The sequence below is a fragment of the Alternaria alternata genome (assembly GCF_001642055.1).
Source record: "Alternaria alternata strain SRC1lrK2f unplaced genomic scaffold CC77scaffold_7, whole genome shotgun sequence".
NCBI classification, from domain to species: domain Eukaryota; kingdom Fungi; phylum Ascomycota; class Dothideomycetes; order Pleosporales; family Pleosporaceae; genus Alternaria; species Alternaria alternata.
Genome location: NW_017306196.1, coordinates 968,515 through 990,479, shown reverse-complemented (window position 1 = coordinate 990,479; position 21,965 = coordinate 968,515). Strand labels below are relative to the sequence as shown.

The window sequence follows — 21,965 nt, the reverse complement described above, 5'->3', positions numbered from 1 at the left end:
AATAGGATGGAACGCGAGCGACCCGTTGCAGCAACACACGAGAAAGCGAATTCACAGGCGCACATTACCGAACGCTTGGTTGATAAATCCGAATTGCAAAAGGCTATAGCAGGTCTCAGTAGAGCCCCCAGGGGATTCGCAGCATCTTTCATGGCCACATCTACGTTGCAAGGTTCAACACCTCCCTCAGTCATACCCGTCATACGGCGCGCCATGCACAACTCTAAGCCATTACAGTATGCACCCTGATTACGTTCTTCCCTCGCTTCCTGACACTGGCGATTCGGCTGTCCATCACGCCTACCGGCTCATCCGGTCTGGTCACCTCAGCTGGTGGTACATCTCCAATACTGAAGAATATGTGTAAATCATCTTGAAGGCGTCGATTTTTGAATGGCGATTTCTCATTCTTGACTACAGTCACTTTAGTGATCCTCTTGATTCCAAGTTCGGCCTTGTGTGCTGCAAGCAAGTGACCAGCTGTGGCGCCTATGGGTGAGCCTGAAGGTAATCAGTATGAGATCTTAGCAAAACCAGGGAGTTGAGGATAAGACCAGGTCCAATCCACGGCTTTCCCAGTCGACATTCTCAGTTGTCAAGCGTCGATGCATGCTACAAGACTTACCGATCAGGACTCGGAACTCCTCGCTCCCAATATTGAAGACGTTACCCGGCCAGACGGACAATTTATTTGTGCCGACATTCTTCAAGGCTCGAGCTACCAAAAGAGTTGTGTCCGTATTGATGACATTGTGAGCGCCATAGACCCGGAAGTTCTTGACATTGGGGTTATCGCGGACCCAATATGCCCAGAAGACGTCAGACGCGAATTCGATTGCAGGAAGCTCTCCAGGGTTGGCACTACGACCCCAAGACATCGGACTAAGAACGGCATGGCGTGGGCTCTCGATGTTCTTGGCAATGAGACCTCCATCATGGTTGATAGCGAACTGGTAGACGCCGGCTGTGGCCTGTCGTGTCTTGTTAGTATTCTGTCCCGATGTAGGCTGTTGTACCTGCCTGTGCATATAGATTTGACGTACTGTATACTCCTTACCGTCGGCTCTGTACTTCTGGTCCTTGATAGGAATCGTCTGGCCCCATTCGTCATCAGGGTCTGCAACCCAGTATTCGTCATAATGTTGAATTGAATAGCAGTCGTTGCTCCCGGCTTGTGGATCACCCTCATCGTCGTACTTTGATTGTGAGTTGAGACCGAGACCTTCAAACGTCGTCTTGAGTCCCATGCCCTCGAAATCACATTCCCAGCCCTTGTCGTACTGCGACTCGTGCCAGAACCATTTTTGGAGTTCAGCTGTCGGAAATGTTGGTCTCCTGGTATCGAGATTATGAAGAGATTGTGCTCACCTCTAAGATCACCCGTCCACTTGCTCGCGGCTGAAGGTGGTTTTCTGGGATCCTTCTCTAGCCATCCTGCGCCTGCGTCCGTAGCCTCCATCAAACACATCATGTGGTCTCCCTTCTTGAGGTATTTGTCCCAGAGAGTCTTATCAGCCACATTTTCTGGATCAAATGCGTTACCTCCCAGGGCAGGCGCGAACTCAGGAGGGTTGAACAAGGGAGGGGCCCCCGAGGGGTCGACGCCGAAGATCTTGGGTGAAAGCGCAGGCCTCTCACTAACAGCCAAGGAGGCCACTGCTACAATGACGCCTGAAGCGATTCGGAGCCTCATATTTGGGATTGCTGCGATAAGTTGGGTGTGAGACCCAAATACTGAGGGGTGCGTGGTAGACAAGGAAAGCACGTTTGTCACTCGATATACGCTAGCCTCATTCAGGGAAAAAGTGAAAGAGCGACCAGTGAGCGAAGTTTTGGCGCACGACAGCTGGAACCTAATATCAGAGTTGTGTAGAACTCAGCAGAATCATATATACGCACGATCACTCCTTGTACAGCTCCGCAGTCCTCACTCTCCCTTCATCAAGCACACTACCCAAAAGATCACCCTCACTACCACCTCGCGGCACAAGCCTCACTCCGAAATCCCTTGGTATAGCCACTAAAGCACTCTTGATCGCGTTATAGTCCACGTAATCCGTGTTTGGTGGATTCGTCACACTGGCCTCAATCCTGTATAGACTGAGCAAACGGAACAGCGCAGCATAGATCAGCTTGCTCGCTATCAAAGCGCCAGGACAAGACCTAGATCCGGCACCGAAGGAGAGGTGAGGCGGGCTAGCGTGCGAAGTCGGTGTATGTAAGGCGTCTGGGGATGAAGGGGGGGTGAGCCAGCGTTCTGGGTCGAAGGTAGCGGCTGTAGGGCCCCAGTAGTCGGTATCTATAAGTCGTTAGCTATCCATCACATTACCCTCAGCTGGCTGAAGCTGGATATTTCCGTACCATGGTTACCAGCCTGAGCGTTGATCAACACCATCGTCCCTTTCGGGATGACAGCATCCCCCCACCTAACCTCTCCCATTGTCTTACGCGGCAAACTCATATTACTAACGGTATAGTACCGCCCCGCTTCCTTCACGATAGCGTTCAGATATGGTACGGTTTCTTTCTCAAAGTCTGTTGCCCAGGCTTCCTTCAACGCCGCGTCGGTGGGATACATTTTGCGTATCTCGGCATACGCGCGGTCTTGGAAGATCTGGCCTGCGGGTGTGGAAAGGGAGCCGATACAGGATACAAGCGTACCAGGTATAGTTTCGAAACCGCCAGAGACGAGAGACAGACAGATGGAGCTTACTTCTACGCCCGTGAGGCGGGTTTCTTCGTCCTTGAGGATGGCGGCGCTGATGCATGGTTTTTCCGTACCGTTCTTGATCATCCCGCGGACTTTGTCAAGAAGTTCGTTCAGATACTTGTCTCGCCGTTCACGCAGTTCTTTGGAGCGCCGGTTCTTTTCGTTGTTCGGCAGGTATCTCAAGATGGGGACGTAGTCTTGGTAGTTCTCAGAAGCGGAGCGGAGGAGCGAGATGGCGGATCCCACTTCGAGGATCTCGCGGAGCAGATCGTCGTAGACTGCGTCCATGCGGATGCCATAGCATAACGTGAGGGTTGTGTTGAGGGCATAGCGTTGTATGTACGGTCGAATACTGACCTCGACTTCTCCACTCTTGCTATCGCGATGGAGGTCGCGAAGGATGCAGTAAGACTCCAGGTCGAACATATCATAGTAGTTCTTCATCATACCCTTACTCAACGTAGTCGATGCAGCCTTGCGCTTGTTCCGACAACTCTCATCCCACGGGGAGCTTCCAATAGTGAAACCCTGAGTCGAGGAGATCAGACCATGGAATGTATACAGTTTTGGCCGATCGATCAGTCCTTGAGAATTTGAAACCAGGATCTTTTTACAATCTTCGAAGGAGTTGACAATCACAGCGCGCGTATTACCAAGTCGGATCTGGAAGACAGAGTTGCCGTACTGCCGCCACCATTTCTCGCATACTGTAGCATGGTCGTCGCCGAGCTGGGTGAGATGACCCGTAATTGGGAGAGCGCCCGGTATCTCTGGCAGACCGTGGATATACGGGACGTCAGTGCGGGTGAACAGCTGTCAACGTTAGCTCATATCTCCTGGCATTCAATGGCATGCTCACTTTGTATATTACGAAAATTGCAATTGCAACGAACGAAACCACTGCCACATGACCAGAAGGGAGGTACCTGGCATGTGGTACTATATCCGGCAAATGATCCATGTTGGAAGTGAACAACGCGAAGCTTATAGATCAGCAGCAAGTGGAAATAGCCATTAGTAGAGCGTCAGAATGGTTTACTTATACTTGCCATGATCCAGACCTATTAGCACACTGCCTGCACTCAATACTATCGTGCATGATTGTGAGGGGTTCGTTCGGAAGCATTCCGAAGATAACGGCCGCTTATCAGTGCTGCTCCCACCTTTGAGTTGCTGAACAGCCGCTGAACGCGCTGACAGCACTTCTTGACCAACATGAAGGAGACTATCGTGGGCCTAAAGCTCCTTTCGCATGCAGCTGCCGAATCAAGCTAATGACGTATGCGAAATAGAAAGAATGTAAGAATACTGTACACCATCTCACCGTTCGTCGTGATCAAGCCTGAAAAGCCACAATGATGGTATACACAGCAATCTACGTTGGTGTACTATCAAAAAGGTGACAGTGTATACCTTTGAAATACGTTATCGCGTAACTGTTAGATCAAGATCAGATGTCCAGAAGCTTAGCATGCTTAACATCAATCTCATCAACAAAATCTCCAATATCCCCAACCTCCGCGTACCCTTCCGTTTTGCCGAATCCCAAATGTTGCTCAACGCTCTTCCACGGACACAAAGCCACAGAAACATTTCCCTTGTCTCCTTTCCCACTAACACACCATCCACGCCCTGTCTTACCCTTTAACTCGTTTATATGACCCTGTAAGAACCGCAGTTCTTCATTAAAAGCATCGAGGAACCGGTGTCGCTCATCAGCCTTGACGTTGCAATGAACGATACTCCATACCAGTTCCCCACGACGCGCTTGTTCGAGTTGCGCCTGAGTTGTCGGCAAGGGGAGCTCAGCGTTCGATACATCAAGGTGTTCGAGGTTGGAGTCTACAGTAATCGCGTCTTTTAGACTCTCCAGTAAAGCTTGGTTGTCTGCGCTTGGGATGAAATCGTTTAAGTGCTGATCAAGCGAGTCCCATTCTCCGATGACGTAAATGCAAGATGGGTCTTCCGTCTGCTGCATGTAGTAGAAGGTCCGGCCGGTGTAGTTCTGCAGGACTGTTTTTGCGTGCGACAGTTTCGAGCGGAGGGCGGCATCGTCGATTGTGGTACCGGGTGTGAGGTGGAGGAGAGCGAGTTCGGTGATGGGCATTGTGGGCGCGTATTTGGTGGCTGCAATGGCTATGTTATCGCATTGTTAGTACATGATCAAGAAGACGTGTCCCTCTTTATGGCATTATTGTGGTGCGTGATGTGCGCGTAAGGCAGACATGGCTGCGTAATTATCCTCAGGCAGAAGTCTGGTTGCGTGGAAAGGAGGATTCAGGTTGCAGCGCGATGCATGACACGCGAACGCTAGTAAGCCACCAACGGTACTTTGGCTGCCCTGGACCCGGTATCATCACTATGACTTCCAACGCTATGTCCAACTGGGAAGCTGAAAGAATACATGTCGCATACTTGACTCCATACGTTAGGTCAACCGTCGTTGTAACTGTCTGTCTTGAAGTACCATTGCCGCCGCCACACGTCAATTACGAATGCACGATATTGCTTCGCATACGCATGTACGTCCAAACTGTCAAAGATTGTCTCCCTGATAATAGCAGATCTGGTAACGATATGTATCGAAAGAAGAGGAGAGCGCGCCACAGTCGACCTGTCTGCAAGGTACGTCCTTGGCCACCTTTTTATCTGTGTAATCATTGGTGGTATTGTACATAGTGCATCTGCGTGTGCCCTGGCAGCAAACCATGACACCATGGATCAATGTGGTTTCAAGTGCAGTGCTACTGACCCATCAATATTTTCAACGTCTCCACCCCCGCTCCAAGCACGTCTGGACTTCTCGTCCCCTTCAGCACTTCCTTCAAATCCTCTATCACACCCTCTGCCTTACACTTTTCCACCCCCTGAGGCACATCCACTACACTCCTCAAACAAACGATCCCCCGATACCTGATCCCCTCATCATCATCTTTGCACAGCCCTACCAGCCACTCGACACTCTTCTTCTGCTGCAAAAACTCCAGCACAGCGATATCAACACTCAGCAGCATAGCCAGTGCGCCACCAGCCGCTGAACGCGTAGCAGCGTCATCAACATCTGTCATGGCGAGCAGAAGGTGCAAGCGATGTTTCGCGCGGGGGCTTCCGTCAGCGAAGTTCCCAATACATACTGGTGAAGCCATGAGATTGCATATGAGTTCCGTTGCCGCACGTCGTATCATAGTATTGGCACTGAGTAGTAGATCATCGACAACAGTATCGAAAGACTGGCGTATAATATGGTCTTGTGTATTCCGGTCCAAACTCGCGAGGTTTGTGAGCGCGAGCAGCGATTCAAATGCGTGTAGTTGCCATGTGCTCGAATCTGTTCGCTGTAGTTGGCTGAGGAGCGGGCGGATGGCTGATGTGGTTGGTAGCGCGGCATTGAAGACATGGGAAGGGTTTATGCTGATCAAAAGTCGGGAGAGTGCTTGTGCGGTCGTGGGCAAGGCGGCTGGTGGGAAAGGCGTTGTGCCTGTGGTTGAAAGATCGTTGGTGGAGGATATGTGGTCCCAGATCTGGATGAGCAGTTTGACCGCGCCCTGCTGGGCCATCAGACCTCGGGACTTGGTCTCTTTCGAAAGCGAGAGGAGTATCAGACTGCTCTGTGTAAGGATCGATGGAGAGCCCTTTTTGCAGACGTGGACGAGGAGGGGGACAACCCCGGCTTCGAGAATGCGTTTGCATCGTATAGCGACGTCTTCGTCATTGAGTAGGACGTGTGGTGCGGATGGCTTCTGGACATTGGCGTAGGCTTTTAGTTGTGCCATGCGCTTCTCCTCTTCCGATTGCAAAGGGAGGTATTGTGTGATGTTGACGAAAATGGTGAGACCGCCAAATACGATGTTCTTTGGTGATGAAGGATCACTCATGGTTTCGATGAGGCGTTTGAGGAACTTGGGCGATTTGGAAAGATCCTCTCGTACTTTGGGTTGAAGAGAAGCATATGCTAGACCCTCGACAGAATCCTGCTTTGAAGATGTGTCGCCGCCTATGACCATTGACTTGAAGCTAGCGATCAGATCACTCTGGTCTACTTTCTCCGCCCTGACAATCCTTGGCGCATCCTCAGACGGCTGCTCCTCGCCCAGCTTGACGAGTATGAGCGCGGCTAGGTTAGCCCGCTTCTTATTCTGACTTTCTGCAACCACGTCCTCCAGCCATTCTCTGCAGTGCTTGCTGATCGCCTCTCGGCAATTCTTATCCACGCATGCAGCGCTGATAAGTTCTAGAGTCGCTTGTTCGAGGTTGTGCGACTTCTTGCTCTGGACCCTAGGCACCAATGTGCTGACGAAGCCCTCTGTAAGGAACAATGCAGCTGCTGGCGTGACAGCGACTGGGAAGATGGCTGCAGCCGCTGAAAACGCGATAACGAGGTCGTTCGCTTCTCCCTTCTTGGTCCGAGCCGCAACAAACTTTGAAATCAACTCGCTGGCAGTTTCTGGTGCAAGTTCGAATAGCTTGATACTTGCGAGGGTAGCTTGACTGCGTAGGCTGGCAGGTAGTCGGATATCCAGTGAGGTGAGAATCACGTCGAAGCTATCCGCATCGATGATACCCTTGAGATGCTCTGCATAATGAGCGAGCAGCTGCGCAATGCCTTTCATCGCACGTTCTGGGTGCTCGAGCGCCTCCTCCATCATCATGGCTAGACTGAGCATGAACATGTCTCGATGACCTTGCTTGAACGATTCATCGTCGGGCCAAATCGCTCGGTTGAGCAAGACCTTGAGCAAGCCGTCGATAGAGTCGTCACCCCGCTCGAACATTTCGTAGTAAATCCGCGTCGGCTGCTCCCGGACGGCTCTCGCAAGCCACATCTGTGCTCCCGGATTCTTCAGTAGCTCACCCGAGACCTGATCCAATACATCATCTTCGCCCTTGAAGTCAAACAAAATATCCATCGCTTGTTCTGCTTCTTTCTGCTTCAAGCCATGTGTTTTTATCGCCTTGAGTGCCTTTTCTCCATCGTGTTCATCCTTGCTCCTCACCCAAGCTCGACAGTAACCCAGCAATTCGCTCTTGTCTTCCTCTTCCTTCAGCGCAACCCATGCTTCCTTGATGCGTGGATGCTCAGGCGCAATCGTACTAGCCTCACGCAGGTACCGAGCTGCAACAGCTAATTCGCCAGACTTGGTGCTCTCATTTGCCCTCTCCACAAGCTGCACCGCCCTGTCTTCGTCAGAAGTAGTTGCCATTGTGAGGTGTATGGTGAATGGAGATCATCTCAACTGACCAACTTGTGGGCTCATGGTTGCGTACGTGTCACGGGGCCTGGAACGATTTGATGCAGGATGCACGGGCCTCAGCGGAGCTATTTAGTGGAGAGCGGGGGATGGCTGATCAGCTCACCCAAGTTCCGCCTGCAGCGATCCTGAGGCGTCAAGTCATCGAGAGCACTTGCCGAGCGGGGTATGCAGAATCTTGTTCGTTACCAAATACGGTTCATGAAGTCATTACAAATAATCTAATCCTCGCTCTTCAGCAATGAAGCCTATGCGAATCTGTTCTGCGCCGAAAGATATGCGCCTAGAAAATGCTCAAGTACTAGATGCTTCGCGAAGAACAATGAAACCACCAAACGCAACTCCAAAAGTATCGTACAAGACCCCAACCAAAACCATATGCAAAACGCTATGCGAAACCCAATATGTAATTGCGAAACGTGCGCCAATTCCATTCCCAAATGTCCTTGTCCCCACAACTCCATGCTTATATGTTCTCATCATCGTATGCACCACTATTTGCCGTCGTCGACAGCAGTATCTGCTCGTTTGCGCTGGATAACGCCAAGGAACAGCAGGCGCTCCCATACATCGTCCTTGACGAGCACGCGCGTTTTGTCGAACGGCAGCCCGTCGAGCTCCCTCAAGCTCCTGCATAGATTGGCAAGCATCATCTCGGTGACCCGCCGCCTAATGCGGGTTTCGTAGTCCAGTCGCTGGAGGTGTTGCACATCTGCTTCAACTTCCCCCTCAGGTAGAACGAAGCGGTTCGTGAGCTGCTCGTCGGAGGGTTTCTGCCTGAGAGACATGACCCGGTTTTCACATGTCGGAGCGTAGAAGCGAAGCGTGAGCGGGTTGTCTCGCCAGTCTAGCTTCGAGAGTGTAGCCAGCTTGCCCAAGACCATTGCGTTGGCACGTAGGCGCTCGAGCTTGTTGCCTGCCAGGAGAAGCTCACTTAATCGCTTGATGTTGAGGAGTGGCCGAAGATCTGTCAAAGAGTTGAAGTTGAGGTTGATAGATCGAATGTTCGGCGTAAGCTGACCGAAGTTATCTGGTAGTTCCTTTAGGCCCATGGAAGCCAATTCTAGGCGCTGAAGACTCAGTAGATGTTGCGAGATCTGAAGGCCGTACGTCGGATTGAGCGAGAGATACAGGTTGCGGACTTCTGTATTCCTGACAAGATTGCTCGCACACATCTCCATGTCCGACTCCGAGTTGAGGATCTGTTCGCGAGCGGAGAATGTGCGTAGATGTCGAAGATGTTCTAGGCCAGATACTTGGGTCAAACAGTTGCCATCAACATAGAGAGACTCGAGCTTAGGGAAGTACTGATCAACATCAAGCATCGTGGTTCCGTTCCGGCAGATACGGATAGACCGTAGGAATCTGCAAGGCTTGAAAGCCGTGTCGATAAGTGGAAACTCCTCTATCTCATTGTCGTCTGCGTATCGTTAGTAATGTCCTAGCAAACGTAGCAACCGAAAAACATACCAAGGTTGAGATGCTGGAGCTGGGGCAAGCAGTGCAGGTTCCGTACTTCAAGCAAGTGGTTCTTCCTCAAATCCAGATCAGTGAGAGATTTCCTGTCGAACAGATTAGCAAACAATGATGAGATGGAGTCTCTAATCGGACTCACAGATTTGTTCGGCTGAAGTCAACCGTGTCGATCTCGTTGCCGCGAACGCTTAATTCCATCAGGCCATCGAGATGTAGAATGCCTTGAAGAGATCTGATCTTGTTGTTGTCCGCCTTCAGAATTCGGAGATGCACCAATTCAGCGAGGCCGTCCAATCTGTCGATATCATTACCGGATATGTCAAGGTGTTGTAGGTTGACGAGGGTCGTCCAAGAGGTAAGTCCATTCAGACAGTTGTTCTGTGCTTGCAGTCGACGCATGGAGTAAGGAATACCCTCAACCTGATTGATCTTATTGTCTGAAACATCGAGCTCCTCGAGGTGGTAGCAGAGCTCATCTAGACGGTGCAAGCTGTTAAGGTCCTTTTTGTGGAGATTGACAGTACGAAGATCTTCCCAATAAGGCTCATCGGGCTCGACATCCTGTAGTGCCTTCACAAGCTCAGCAGTGCCTTGTGCATAACGATCTTCTAGAGCTTTAGAAAACCGGCTACCGTTATGTTTCACCACAACTCGATCTGGGAGATCGAACTCATCGATCTGGTTGAGAGTAAACTCAGGTAGGTCACTGAGCATGAATGTGACATCCTTTACAGGTGATGATGGTGCAGTCACAAGCGTATCCCGTCGTCCATGGCGAAGAGAGGGCGCAGAGACGTTCATCGATAACTCCATCCGATAATTCTTCGACGGGGCATCATCCAAAATCGACAAGTCACCATCTCCGTTGAAGACGGGCAGACGACTGGGTCGTCCATGCGACATGGTACGGGTACCGTTTGTCTGTCCCCAAGCTGGTTGCTTCTTATCTGACATCTGCTGAGCACTGGAGGGTCCCCATTGTTGGCGGCGTTGCTTCTGAGCATTTTCGGGTTGAGGTTCGCGTGCTGGATCCTCGCGCTCAGCGATCGAGATAGTAACGTTTCGTACTCGCGGACGTTGCACACTTGCAGGAGCGTGGTCCCTCCCTTCGAAATACTGAATCTCATGTTCGACGCCATCTTCTTCTGATTCTGGAATGGCATACGTTGTAGGCGCATGAGGCATCTTGTGTGTGCTGTATATCCGCGGGGCTTGAGTGCTCCACGATGTAGCTCGTGTGTCAGTTTTGGGGAAGCTCCAGCCAAAGTTCGAGGCCTTGGAAGGTGCCGAGCTTGTTTCCGTGTATGCGACACCCTTGCCTTCACGGGTCACTGGACGCGAGTCTTCGTCGTCGTCTGGCTTCTCTGTATCTTCGAGGATGGTTTCTGCTGTAGGCTGGAGGCGGACTGGAGAGCCTGTTCTAGTATCTAGCTCAGTCGTATCTTCTACTGTCAGATCAGGAATGTTGCCGAAAGGATCATCTTCGCTAGCATTCATGGCGCTTGGTTCTTCCGCTTGTAGCTGGTGCTGCCTGGACGGGTTCTTCTGGCGGACCCAAATGTTCTTGTCGCGATCAAAGCTCATGCCTGCGACTTGCTGAGGGATAAGATGCGCCACCGCTTCGGGAGCTAGCGTCGCGACACATTCCGAACGACGTGATGCGTTTGTGACAATTGTGTTTCCGAAAGATGAAGCTGTCGATAGGAGTGTGGCGTTTCCACGAGGCGCAGAACTAGGGCGATGGTCCTCGTCATCCTCGGTCTGGTGCCTGTTTGGGTTGTCCGTGATCCGAATATCATCCTGCTCAACCACCACACTCTCTCCTTCTGGTGTTGCAGATCCTCTCAGGCGTGATACTCGAATAGAGTTGACCGAAGAGTTCAAGAAAGTATCGTTCTCGTTTTCTTGGTATTTGCGGAGGTGATTCTCGATTCTTGCATCTATGTCTCGCTTATTCGCGTCCTGCCAGGATGACTGTCGTCCTTCCTTGCTCGGGGGCCTTTCAAACGTTAACATACTGGAAGGATGGTCGTTGACTTCTTCGAGCAGCTGAGTCTCGGCTTCCGTTTCTTCGAGGCTGCCCAAACCACTAGTTGGTCGACCCTTGGTGCGGATAAAGTCCATGATTTTGAGCGCTTCATCCAGGAAATCTTGCGTGGTTACAGATCGTTTGCGAGTCTTATCGCGCGCGCCAGGTTGCCTCCTCAAAGTGAAAGCTGCGACCTGGTTGGCGACTGCCTTTGCATGTTCTCGTTCTGTATCAGTATCTGACATGATAGATGAATCTAGGTGTTCCTGAATTGTGTTGAGCTTTGGTGAAGCTTGGATGAAAGCTTCTGTAGCTTCCATGATCTCTGCTTGTATCTCCTCTCGCCTTCGTTGACTAGGCGTAGGGTTGCGTGGTCTCAATATGTGCCGTCGGGCTAGCGTCTCTGAGTCGGCAATGTTCGTCGAGGGATCTAGACTGCCGTCCTTTTGCGTACGTCCAACAACCGCCTGGATGGCTGCATGCGAACGCTGTATTGTGCCTGCTTCAGCATCACTCGGTATATCTTCGTTCTCTTCATCTTCATCTGCTGCAGTGATTGTCCTTCTACGCTTGGGAGTAGGGTTCTTGAACGGCGATGTCGGACCTCTCTTCCCTTCAGCATACTCGTGAACAACTTCTGAAAAATCTTCTTCTGGAAATGCCTCCGTCTTTTCCTCAGAGACCTTCCGGTGTGGTACAAACTTTGGCCGACTGACATTCCGACTGACATTTCTTATTGGGTTCGCTGCCTGGCTAGATACACGTCTACGAGCTTTTGAAGGCTGGCGTCGGACTGGTGATTCGTCAAGCTGGAACTTGAAAGGTTGGCGGCTGCCAGGAGGCGCAACATCTGTAGAGGGTGACTCGTCGGGGGCGCTATCGTTTTGCGCATCGTAATCATCATCGGATGTTATTGCAGAGTAGTCACCAGAGAATTCGTGCTGATTTAGCTGGCCTTGGCCGAAAGACGGAAGTCTGAATGGCAGTTCCGACTGACTTTGATCGAGGTTCTGCATGCTCCTTTCTTCTACCGATGTCAGCCTCGATTGCTTCGGCGCCGCCTTGCTTGACTCTGCCGTGCCCTCTTTGACACTAGAAGCTTTCTCAGATTTGTACTCAAGCTGACTAAGTCGCCTCTGTATACGGTTACTTGTGAAGGTGTCATGCGCATCGAAGAGCTTCAACGGACTTCCAGAGCCTTTTGCTCGGTCTGGACTCAAGAATTGTTCGCGTCGACGATGTGGTGTAGATGGGTTGGTGACCAATGCTGGAGGAGGCGAAGGGTGTTTCGTGGTTGTACTCGACTGAGCTGTGACGGCACGACTGCTGGATGGTCGCGACCCAGCTATCCTTTCTGGCGACGGGCTGAGAGGCTTGCGATGGAAAGATCCGTCCCTAGAATATCCACCTCTTCGAAACTCTACATTCCGGTTCATGTCCGCCATATCTGGAGTGCCAGCAGGAAGGCCTTCTGGTAGCGACTCGTCTTGCAGTCTGGCAAAAGATGAGTCCTCGCGGCTATAACCCAGTGCGCTTTCTTCTTGCTCGGACTGAAAATGGTCTGGGGGCGGCGATCCGATCTGGCGTAACCGGTTGGCAAGTTCGGATCCTCTGAAGTTGGGGGCAGGGTTGGCAGCCTGGCTAGTCTTCATGTTCCCGGTCATGGTAAGATAGACAGGGCTGAAGTTTTCGTTCTCGTACTCTATCTGGCCGCTCACGGTCCGTACCGGGTCGCTTGGCGGCGGCATAAGATTTTGAGAGCATTCCGATGGCTCTTCTTCGTGTGTTGTTTCATTGTGGGAGGGCTCCTCTAGTTCTGTTTGTTGTTGTTGCTCATCTAGTGTGGCATCGTGGTCTTGTTCCTTTTGTTGCGCGTTCCGTCGCGTGGCTGGCCATGGTGGTGGACTCGAAGGTAACGGAACGGCAGAAAGACCCTTCAGCAGCCCAAGTCTGCGCTTTGGTTGCGCAGAGTCGTCTGATGCACCTCCGGCTGGTGGTTGGAAGATGTTCTCAAGACCTGTGGGGCCAAACAAGTCGGTCTGGCCGCCGTAGCCTACTTCGCCATTGACGAGCCTGCGCCTCCACTCGGGCGTGTCATGGGATCCTGGCTCTTTTGTGGGTGATCTCGCGACCGTGTTGTGTGCGACTGTTCCATAGTGAATGCCGGAGCCTTGCGAGATGGAAAAAGACGAGTACGAGGCGCGACGTGGGGGCTCAATGTGTGACGCGTTGGGCGATGACGGGGCGGGCGGGGCGTTGATGTCGCTGTAGCTGCGCTCGAGGAGGGCGCTCCTCTGCTTTGGCGGCCGAAGCTCTTTGCCGATGCTGCGCACTTGGATCTCGGAGAAGGAGCCTGAGGACTGTCGCATGCGGGGAAGACGACTGCGGGCCTTTGCCGCGCTCTGGGGAGTCACGGCCGGGCTTTGGACATTGCGTGCGATTGTGGCTGGTGATTCCTGGGGCCATTCTTCGGAGAGCCCTTCAAAGTAGCTGGGCTGTGGTGGGTTTTTGGCCATGGTGGTGGTTGTGGTGGTTGTCTCGGCCGGTGCCGCGTTGGCCGTGTTGATGTCTCAAGTTTGGGCGCTGGAAAATGAAGCGGTGAGGAGGAAACTTGCTGGCTGGCGCCGACGCGTCAAAATAATGCTGCTATCTTAGCGCAAACGGCATATTGCTTCTGCGGCTTTCTCAATGGCGGGCGCAACGTCCAAGAACGCGTCGACGAGTCGTGCTGACTTGTTATCGGGTGTATATCGATATACTAGCGAGCATCTATGACATCTGATGCCGGATGCACGGCCTATCCCCGCGTGCGCTAAGGAGTCGTTCCCACAGCAACCACATACGATCTCCCGCAAAACGCAAGACGACAATGCGCCGACGATGACTATCCCGCCAATCAAGAGAACTAGACCGTCCCGAGAAAACGGCTATTCCATCTCTGAGACGGTAGCAGATCTTGTCTTGGCGGATTCATTCGCTTGTCTCCCGAGCTTGTTTGTTGAGCTTGGTCCTCCCTTCACGCCGCCGTGGCAGCTACGACACAGACGCCGAACGACGATGCGACTCGACCCGACCCCACCTTATTTTTACATCATCACTGCTGCTACCCATAGAACATTGTCACATGCTGGACTCTAGTTAGAGCTGCATTGTGTCGAGGACAAGCTTCTCGTCACGATTGCCCATAAACATGCCGCTCTATTTACACCCTCACCTGAAGCGGGGACTGGACTTTGATGGTTTCCATGTCGACCCAGAAGACCTCCTCGAAGAACCACTCGCAGAATACGAGGACGCTGAGCACCGGGCAGCGAAGCGACGAAGAATCGAAGCGATTGCATCCCGATATCTGCGTGGCCGAGCACCCGTCATTGTCACAGCAGGGCTAAGAGGACCCTTCAACAATGACTGGAAGAACCCATGGGCAAAACCCATAGTAGAAAAAAAGAAGAAGAAGATATCACACAAGAGCAACAAGGCCGCTGTTGGTCGAAGAGACGCAATTGGGCATAGGAGCAGCGCAAGGGTGAGGAGGAGCACTGAAAGCGTTGTCGTCGAAGAATCCGCGCCGCCCCAGACAGAGTCGCCAGAAACATCCAGGGCTGCCAAGGACGACCTCGACCGCCGCGAACACGACGATAGCCTCGACGAAATCGAAGTCCCGCCCGCGACAGCGCCCTTACCCGACGACGACGACGAAGAAGATGTACCCGAAACGATAGAATCCGTGAGCATATCCACGGCTAGATGCATACAAAGTCGCTCTCCCATGACAAACCCATTCTGGTTGCGTCGCCCTGACTCCGCCAGAGTCGACATGCGCAAAGCCACAAACCGGAACACGGACACGTCTCCAACACGATCACGATCGCGAAATAGCGCCTCACAAACACAAACGTTATCAGAATTGCGGCTCAGTCTCCCAAAAGCACCTATTCAGGCTCAGACATCGGCACTTGGAGCATTGGAGCAAGAGGAATGGGCATCAAGCGCGTCGGCTTCCATGATGATATCCTCACCTACCAGGGGTGCCGATACGGAAGTTCAGGCACAAGTCCTAACCGCTGCAGACTCAGTAACCGAGGCAGGTGATACTCCGGCTCTGACCATAGCAACACCTCACAGCAGTCAGTCGGGACAACGGTCACAGCGGACAGTACCGATCATTACTTCTTCGATAGGAAGTCAGGGAAGACGTACAAGAGATGATGTACAGCAGTCTGCGGGCCGATCTATCAACTCAACATCAGCCTCGAACCCAAGAGAACCGCCACGACGCTCCAGTCACCAAGATACACATAATGCGTCCACGCCCAGGCCAGTTTCTAGAAAATCGAAACTGAGGCCGAGAGCAGTCAACTTCGACTCATCGCCAGAGAAAGCTCCCTCAGTCAGAGAACCAGTTGCTGACAAGACTGCTACCCAGGATGAAGCCAAGAATGAGCTGCAGGAGGTCTGTACAGAGGAAGTTACCGTCGAAGTGCAAGCATCTCCGCAGGTGGAAGGACATGTTACTGTGGTCCAGGATGAGAATTCGGATTTCCGCACAAGTCGAGGCAGTCATAATTCTGACTGGTCTACACAAGCCGCATTGCTGCGAGCTCAGCTTGAGTTCCAGCAAAGCACTTTCCCCATAGTATCGCCTGAGGTCCTTCGATTGGATTCACAACCCTCACTTCGAGATACACCCCGTCCGTATTTGGCCGCTCCCATCGCAGCAACTACACCCCATTCTGGCTTCACGGTCCAGCGAGACGAACCGCTGGCACCCGAGACTGTACTGCAGGCTCCACCCATCAGTACGCAGGACCTCTTTGGCGCAGCGTCACCATTCGCGTTCAGCACAGTGAAGAAGAAGCCTGAAGAATCACAACGAAGCAATCTGCGGTTCGCTCTCAGTCCTAGTGATGGGGTACTGAAAGCTGACGCAATCGCTAAGAGCCCCACTCCTGGTACCGACCGAATTCCATTGAAGGATAAGAACAACATCACATCGATCTGGAGCTTCACTACAGACAAAGCTTCACAAGGATCTCAGGGGCTTTTAGGTGACATGTCCAAGGGGGCGTTGAAGGACATTAGATTCCCAGCACTGGACATCGACACGTCACTAGGTGACTTCGGCCCTACTGGTGATCTGGATTTTACAGATCGATTCCTTCGTAATATAGACGACACTTGAATGCTATGACAAAGAGGAAATATGATTTCGTCTCTAGGCAATGCTGTGCGGGTCAGAGCAACACGGAAGCAGCGGCATGTTCACGTCCCACCAGTGGCCTTGGTCGTCGTGGCACTCTGGTCCTGCCAGATGGAAGCATTCCTGTACCGGTATCACAGCGACGTGCAGCGATAGTCACGTAAGGATGCAGCAGGCGGTGAGAGGCCACGTTCTCGAGTGATTGGTCGTCGACGTCTGGAGCCCATGCATAGTCAATGCAAGCAAAAGACCTTGGGCAGAGCACGGATTGATATCGGCGAAAGGGGTGAGGCAATCGTGATGGGATGGTATAGCCGGTACCGCATAGTTTGGATACGGGCCTTTGTAGGGGCACGGGGAGGACGGCGCGGAGGCGAAAAGACGTCTAGCTTGTGTCACAGATGTCAAGAATTGTGCTTTTCCAATTTCCAACGAAGCTGCAAAGTGAAGCTGCAGCGCGTGACTGCAGCCTATGGTGATGGCATGTGTCGTGGGTTGAACCTTGGAAGCGTTCAACGTCGACTAGCTCAGTCCGTGAACCGTGCCGACATCGTTCATGTGGCTCCTTGTGCACGGACGCTCCTGCCTCGTCTTCACATGGACAGGCAACCACGACGTCGCAGCAATTGCCCGCGCAATTGCCGCCAAGCCCAATTGTCTTTGTCGCCAGAGGCCAAACTGCCCTCTCCACGTCCGTCTTCTGCATTGTGTAAACAAACATCGCACGGTACCGTCGCGAAACCACCAACCACTCGGGCCATCTGCACTGACGCGCTTTGTTACGCGGTGGCAGTCAGGCAGACGTCATTGGGCCGCTCGCTTGGGATAATCTTTGCGCCACTTTGGCCTTGACGCCAAACCACACAGAATTAGAACGTGGACCTTTCGCATCTCTCACTGGTGTCTCGCTCGCTAGCACCCTGGAACCACATCTGCAGCCCTCCCATCCGCCAGCGCCGCTGCTCTGCACGCTAATCTGGAAGATCCGCCCCTGCTGGCCCTCCGCTGTGTCTCCGCCGCGCCCAAACGACCGCATCCTGGCAAACGACCTGAGCGCCCACCCGGCAATATCTGCCACCCATCCTGCCACGAGGTGCCTTCCCAACGGTCGAATCAATGTCGAGCCCATGTCACCCCAGCCGGACGCCCAAGGAAATACCTCACCCCCCGCATCGGTGAGGTCGAACGCCAGCCATGGAGTTCGCACGCCGGACCCCGAGCACGACCAAGTGACGCCCAAGACCCTCTCCCAGACGGGCCGTTCACGCACGGCTCCCATTGTCCACGATAACAACAACCTTTGGAAGTCGTCAATTGACCGCCCCCAGCTGGACGAGCGCGACAGCATATTCGCGACTACCTATCTCCACACCGACAGCCCCATCTCCTCTCCGCGGGCCAGCGCACGCAATGTAGACCCCGCCAACGATGCTCCCGAACACAGTCTGTCAGAGATGGCAGCACCAGCACCTCCCCAGAGGCGATTGATGGATCCGCCCATCATTCGCAGGAAACATTCCACCCTGCCGCCATCCACTTCTTCTATCGACCACCAAGCCGTCTTGACTACCCCCTTCAACCCCCGCGCAGCCATTGCAGCTGGTGTGGGTTTCGACGCCATCCATCACAGTCCTCCGCCCTTTATGAGTCCCGTCGATTCGCCCGTACAGCACCCCAGCACCCCACCGCGTCCCGAACTCCAATACGAGGCTCTTCTCGAGAGCGAGGAGAGACGTAGGAATAGAGAATGGCGTGAGGGAAAGCCTGTTCCGTTCAAGGGCAACATGATCTCCGACCAGCCTGTCATGGACGTTGAGATGGAAAAGAAGATTGAAGCAACACTTGCCAAGACTGAGCAACCTACGTCTGCCCGCAGTCGGAAAGCAAGCCACTATCTACGCGTATTCAAGGATGGCGACCCTACCGAAGAACCGAGGAAGAAGGACAACAAGGCGAGAGAGCGTCCGTCCGTTGAGAGAACCCTGTCCACGCTTTCAGAGGAAGCCACAAACGAGACTGTTGCTCTGATCGATCAGCTCCGTCGCGCGTCAATGGCGTCCTCCGTCGTACAGTCACCTCTGGGCGGTCCAATTGAGTCATACTTTGAAGCGAAAGCCGCACCTCGCACGGAACCAGGCGCTGTCGCCACTCCCTCTGACGGAAGCACGCGACCGGATGTGAGCACTCCAGACAAGAAGCAATTCCCGCGGCGTCTTCTCGAGGACATTCGCGGCTTCGGAAACTTGACCCCTGGCGCGGACCCAAGATCATTGCTCTCACGCAGTCTTCCTACCTCGGCGGTGGAGAAGGTTCACGCACACGCACCAACGAACGGATCAGCACACTATCACGAGCCGTCCGATTACTTCCAAGTCAAAGATGGAGGCAACAGAGAACGTACACCGGGCTCGGAGGAAGACGACGAATCGGAGAAAGAGCAAATATCTTCAGCTCTATACTTCCCCCATAGGCGTCTCAAGACAAGTGAGCAACTGCCTGCAGAAACACAGAACCAAGATAGAGAGGTGAATGCTGTCGAGAAGAGGGCTTCAACTCACGAAGTTGCGGGGCCAAAGGGCTGGGCCACAGAGAAGGATGTGCAAACCCCACAAGAAGTAGAAATTTCTCTACAGTCCCAAGATACCAATCAATGCCTTCATGGTGATATCTCCACGGCGACTTCCGTAAAGAAAGACAAAGAACAACCGCTGACGTCCGCTGGCGATGCGCTTTCAGCTGAATCTGAATCTGAGTCGATTGCCGAATCTACTCAGTCACATCTTGGTTATGAATCCAGTGCGACTGATGACCTAGGAACGACGCCCACTGCGACTACGCACAAACAGGAAGTTAAAGCCGCTGCGCCACAGGTAGCTCAGCCACCCGCCCCACTGGGAGCTGTGGAGCTGAAGCCGTACGATCACCAAGTGGGCGGCCATTCCACCGTCTACCGTTTTTCAAGACGAGCAGTTTGCAAACAACTGAACAATCGTGAGAATGAGTTCTACGAAACAGTGGAGCGGCAGCACCCAGAGCTATTGGAATTCTTGCCAAGGTACGACAACTTCCCTCTGCTATCGATCAAAGCTGAGACTTCAGCAAGATATTTGCGTTCGTCCCATGTTTCAGTTAAGTCATTTGCTAACATTGCTATCTTATAGGTACATTGGTGTCTTGAACGTGACTTATCGAAAAGCACCCAAAAAGAAAAAGGGCGCCAAGGACAAAGCGAAATCTGATGCCGCGCCAACTACTTCTGCAACACAGTCAGAAAATGCTTCAAGACAGGCTTCCAAAGCTCCTGGAGATCGGGGCAAAGATGAACAACCCCGAGTAGTCAGCCACTCGCAACAAGTTGGTATGACCATTCCTCAGGTAATATTCGAGAACAATCGGCATATCATCCCAGACAACCTATTTCGTGTGCCACCACGTTCCACCACTCCAGATCCATGGATGAGGAATTCCTCGATCTTACAGCAGCAACATCGGCGAAACCAGAGTGATTACGGACATGTCTCTCAAAGTCCAACACGGCCTCCGTTGCAGCATACCAGCAGTTGGGGTGTCACGACAATCAACAGAAAACTACAAGAAGAAGTGCTTCGTCAAGTTTTCGCACCGCCACCCATCCATCATCGGTCGCGTCACCACCACCATGGGATCTCTACCCGCAAGGCTGGAAGAGACACACCACAGACTGTGGCTGGTTCTGCGCCTACCATAAGGAGAAATAGCACAGATGTATCTGGTTTGCATCCACCACTGACAGAAGAGTGCACACGAAAACAAGTTCTGAAAGCTGAAGCACACCGACATGCTTCCGACAAGAACCCCGATTCTGCCCTTTCTAGCTCGGCTGGACGACCAGAAATGAATGGCGATACTCTGAAGCCATCGCAAAACACTATTCCCCGCCGTCGTCATTCTGGAAGTGGACTTACTAGGAGACCTTTGGGAATAGATACTATCCAGAGACACAACTTGGAATACTATGAAGAGGACGGCTATGGTGGTGATGCCGAGGAGGAGGTATTTGCCATGGACGAGGATCGCAACGCCCTGACCGACGCAAAGGAACAGAACAGGGGTCGGTCTGTGCAAGTCTCCGGCACACTCAATGGCTCCGATGCTCAGAGGCCAACGGAGGGTACCATGCTGCCAGCTCCAGCTGTTCCTAATGGCACGGGTGCTCCGCTTAAGGACGAACCTTCCAACCCCGATCAGGCGCAGCACCAGCCTGACGAGCGCGTTCAACACTTCATCCTTCTTGAAGACCTTACTGCTGGCATGACAAGGCCTTGTGTCTTAGACTTGAAGATGGGTACGCGCCAGTATGGTGTGGAAGCCGATGAGAAGAAACAGCGGTCTCAACGGCGCAAGTGTCAGATGACCACCAGTGCTCAACTCGGCGTGCGAGTCTGCGGTATGCAAATTTGGAACGCCAAGACCCAGAGCTACATCTTCGAGGACAAGTACTTCGGTCGAGATCTGAAAGCAGGAAAAGAATTTCAGGACGCGCTTAAGCGCTTTTTTTGGGATGGGACGAGCTACAAAGCAGCAAACAGACACATACCCGTCATATTGGAGAAGATCAGCCAACTGGAACGCATGATACGAAAACTTCCAGGATACAGATTCTACGCGAGTAGTTTGTTGATGCTCTATGATCGTGGGGACGGTGAGTCGAAGGAGAAAGACGCAGCACCCTCTTTACCTAACGGCTTGTCGAACCCGAGCAACGAAGACGTTTCAACAATACCATCTGGACTTACATCACCAGGGCCGACAGTCGCTTCTAAACCGTCACCCAAGAAGCACGGAGAGATCAAGCTGAAAATTGTCGACTTTGCCAACTGCGTGACTGCAGAAGACCCTCTACCAGACGACTTACCTTGTCCACCTGAAAATCCCGACGGCATCGATAGAGGGTACCTCCGTGGCCTCCGATCACTACGCCTCTACTTCCAACGCATTTGGAATGACATCAACGAGGAATGGGTCGAACGAGGCGAGGGCGAGGGCATGGCGCGAAATCATCACCATGGCCCTGGTTTAGGTGAGGTTGGTGCGGGCTGGATGGATGATGCTGGTGGTGAGGATACAGGCTACGCCAGTTTCTAAAGAAGAGGAGGAACAGCAAAGCTGCCCACGCTCGACAGAAGTCGGACAGTCGATATTGATACGTCCATCCCTTTTCCCTTCCCTTCATTTCCACGTTCAGTCTATTTCACATTGTGTGCATTTTGGGTTGCAAGCATGGTGTTTTGGTGCATAATGGTAAGACAAAGGGTAATGAAA

The 21,965-nt window shown here is 52.7% G+C and overlaps 6 protein-coding genes across 6 annotated transcripts; 1 reads left to right on the top strand and 5 right to left on the bottom strand.

Annotated features, from left to right (window-relative positions):
- Nucleotides 1-223: 223 nt before the first annotated feature.
- CC77DRAFT_1030169 (hypothetical protein) lies at nt 224-1,693 on the bottom strand (the record flags this gene model as incomplete). Its single annotated transcript, XM_018526568.1, has 3 exons — nt 224-501; nt 626-1,315; nt 1,369-1,693. The coding sequence occupies 3 exons, from the start codon at nt 1,691-1,693 to the stop codon at nt 224-226; spliced, it is 1,293 nt and encodes a 430-aa protein (XP_018387658.1).
- Nucleotides 1,694-1,901: 208 nt separating this feature from the next.
- Nucleotides 1,902-3,671, bottom strand: CC77DRAFT_1030168 (cytochrome P450; the record flags this gene model as incomplete). The annotated part of the gene is made up of 3 exons (XM_018526567.1): nt 1,902-2,257; nt 2,362-3,523; nt 3,570-3,671. 3 exons carry the CDS (start codon nt 3,669-3,671, stop codon nt 1,902-1,904), a joined length of 1,620 nt encoding a protein of 539 aa, XP_018387657.1.
- Nucleotides 3,672-4,033: 362 nt separating this feature from the next.
- CC77DRAFT_1019250 (hypothetical protein) lies at nt 4,034-5,047 on the bottom strand. The gene has a single exon (XM_018524798.1). It carries the CDS (start codon nt 4,815-4,817, stop codon nt 4,161-4,163), a length of 657 nt encoding a protein of 218 aa, XP_018387656.1. The 5' UTR covers nt 4,818-5,047; the 3' UTR covers nt 4,034-4,160.
- Nucleotides 5,048-5,150: 103 nt separating this feature from the next.
- Nucleotides 5,151-8,018, bottom strand: CC77DRAFT_1019249 (ARM repeat-containing protein). The gene has a single exon (XM_018524797.1). The coding sequence runs from the start codon at nt 7,909-7,911 to the stop codon at nt 5,455-5,457; it is 2,457 nt and encodes an 818-aa protein (XP_018387655.1). The 5' UTR covers nt 7,912-8,018; the 3' UTR covers nt 5,151-5,454.
- Nucleotides 8,019-8,143: 125 nt separating this feature from the next.
- Nucleotides 8,144-14,216, bottom strand: CC77DRAFT_960209 (hypothetical protein). The gene is made up of 3 exons (XM_018535597.1): nt 9,575-14,216; nt 9,430-9,521; nt 8,144-9,379 (listed from the first exon to the last, which is right to left on the bottom strand). Exons 1-3 carry the CDS (start codon nt 13,978-13,980, stop codon nt 8,454-8,456), a joined length of 5,424 nt encoding a protein of 1,807 aa, XP_018387654.1. The 5' UTR covers nt 13,981-14,216; the 3' UTR covers nt 8,144-8,453.
- Nucleotides 14,217-14,654: 438 nt separating this feature from the next.
- CC77DRAFT_1030165 (SAICAR synthase-like protein) lies at nt 14,655-21,788 on the top strand (the record flags this gene model as incomplete). Its single annotated transcript, XM_018526566.1, has 4 exons — nt 14,655-15,682; nt 15,782-16,626; nt 17,619-19,719; nt 19,826-21,788. 4 exons carry the CDS (start codon nt 14,655-14,657, stop codon nt 21,786-21,788), a joined length of 5,937 nt encoding a protein of 1,978 aa, XP_018387653.1.
- Between the last annotated feature and the right edge of the window lie 177 nt (nt 21,789-21,965).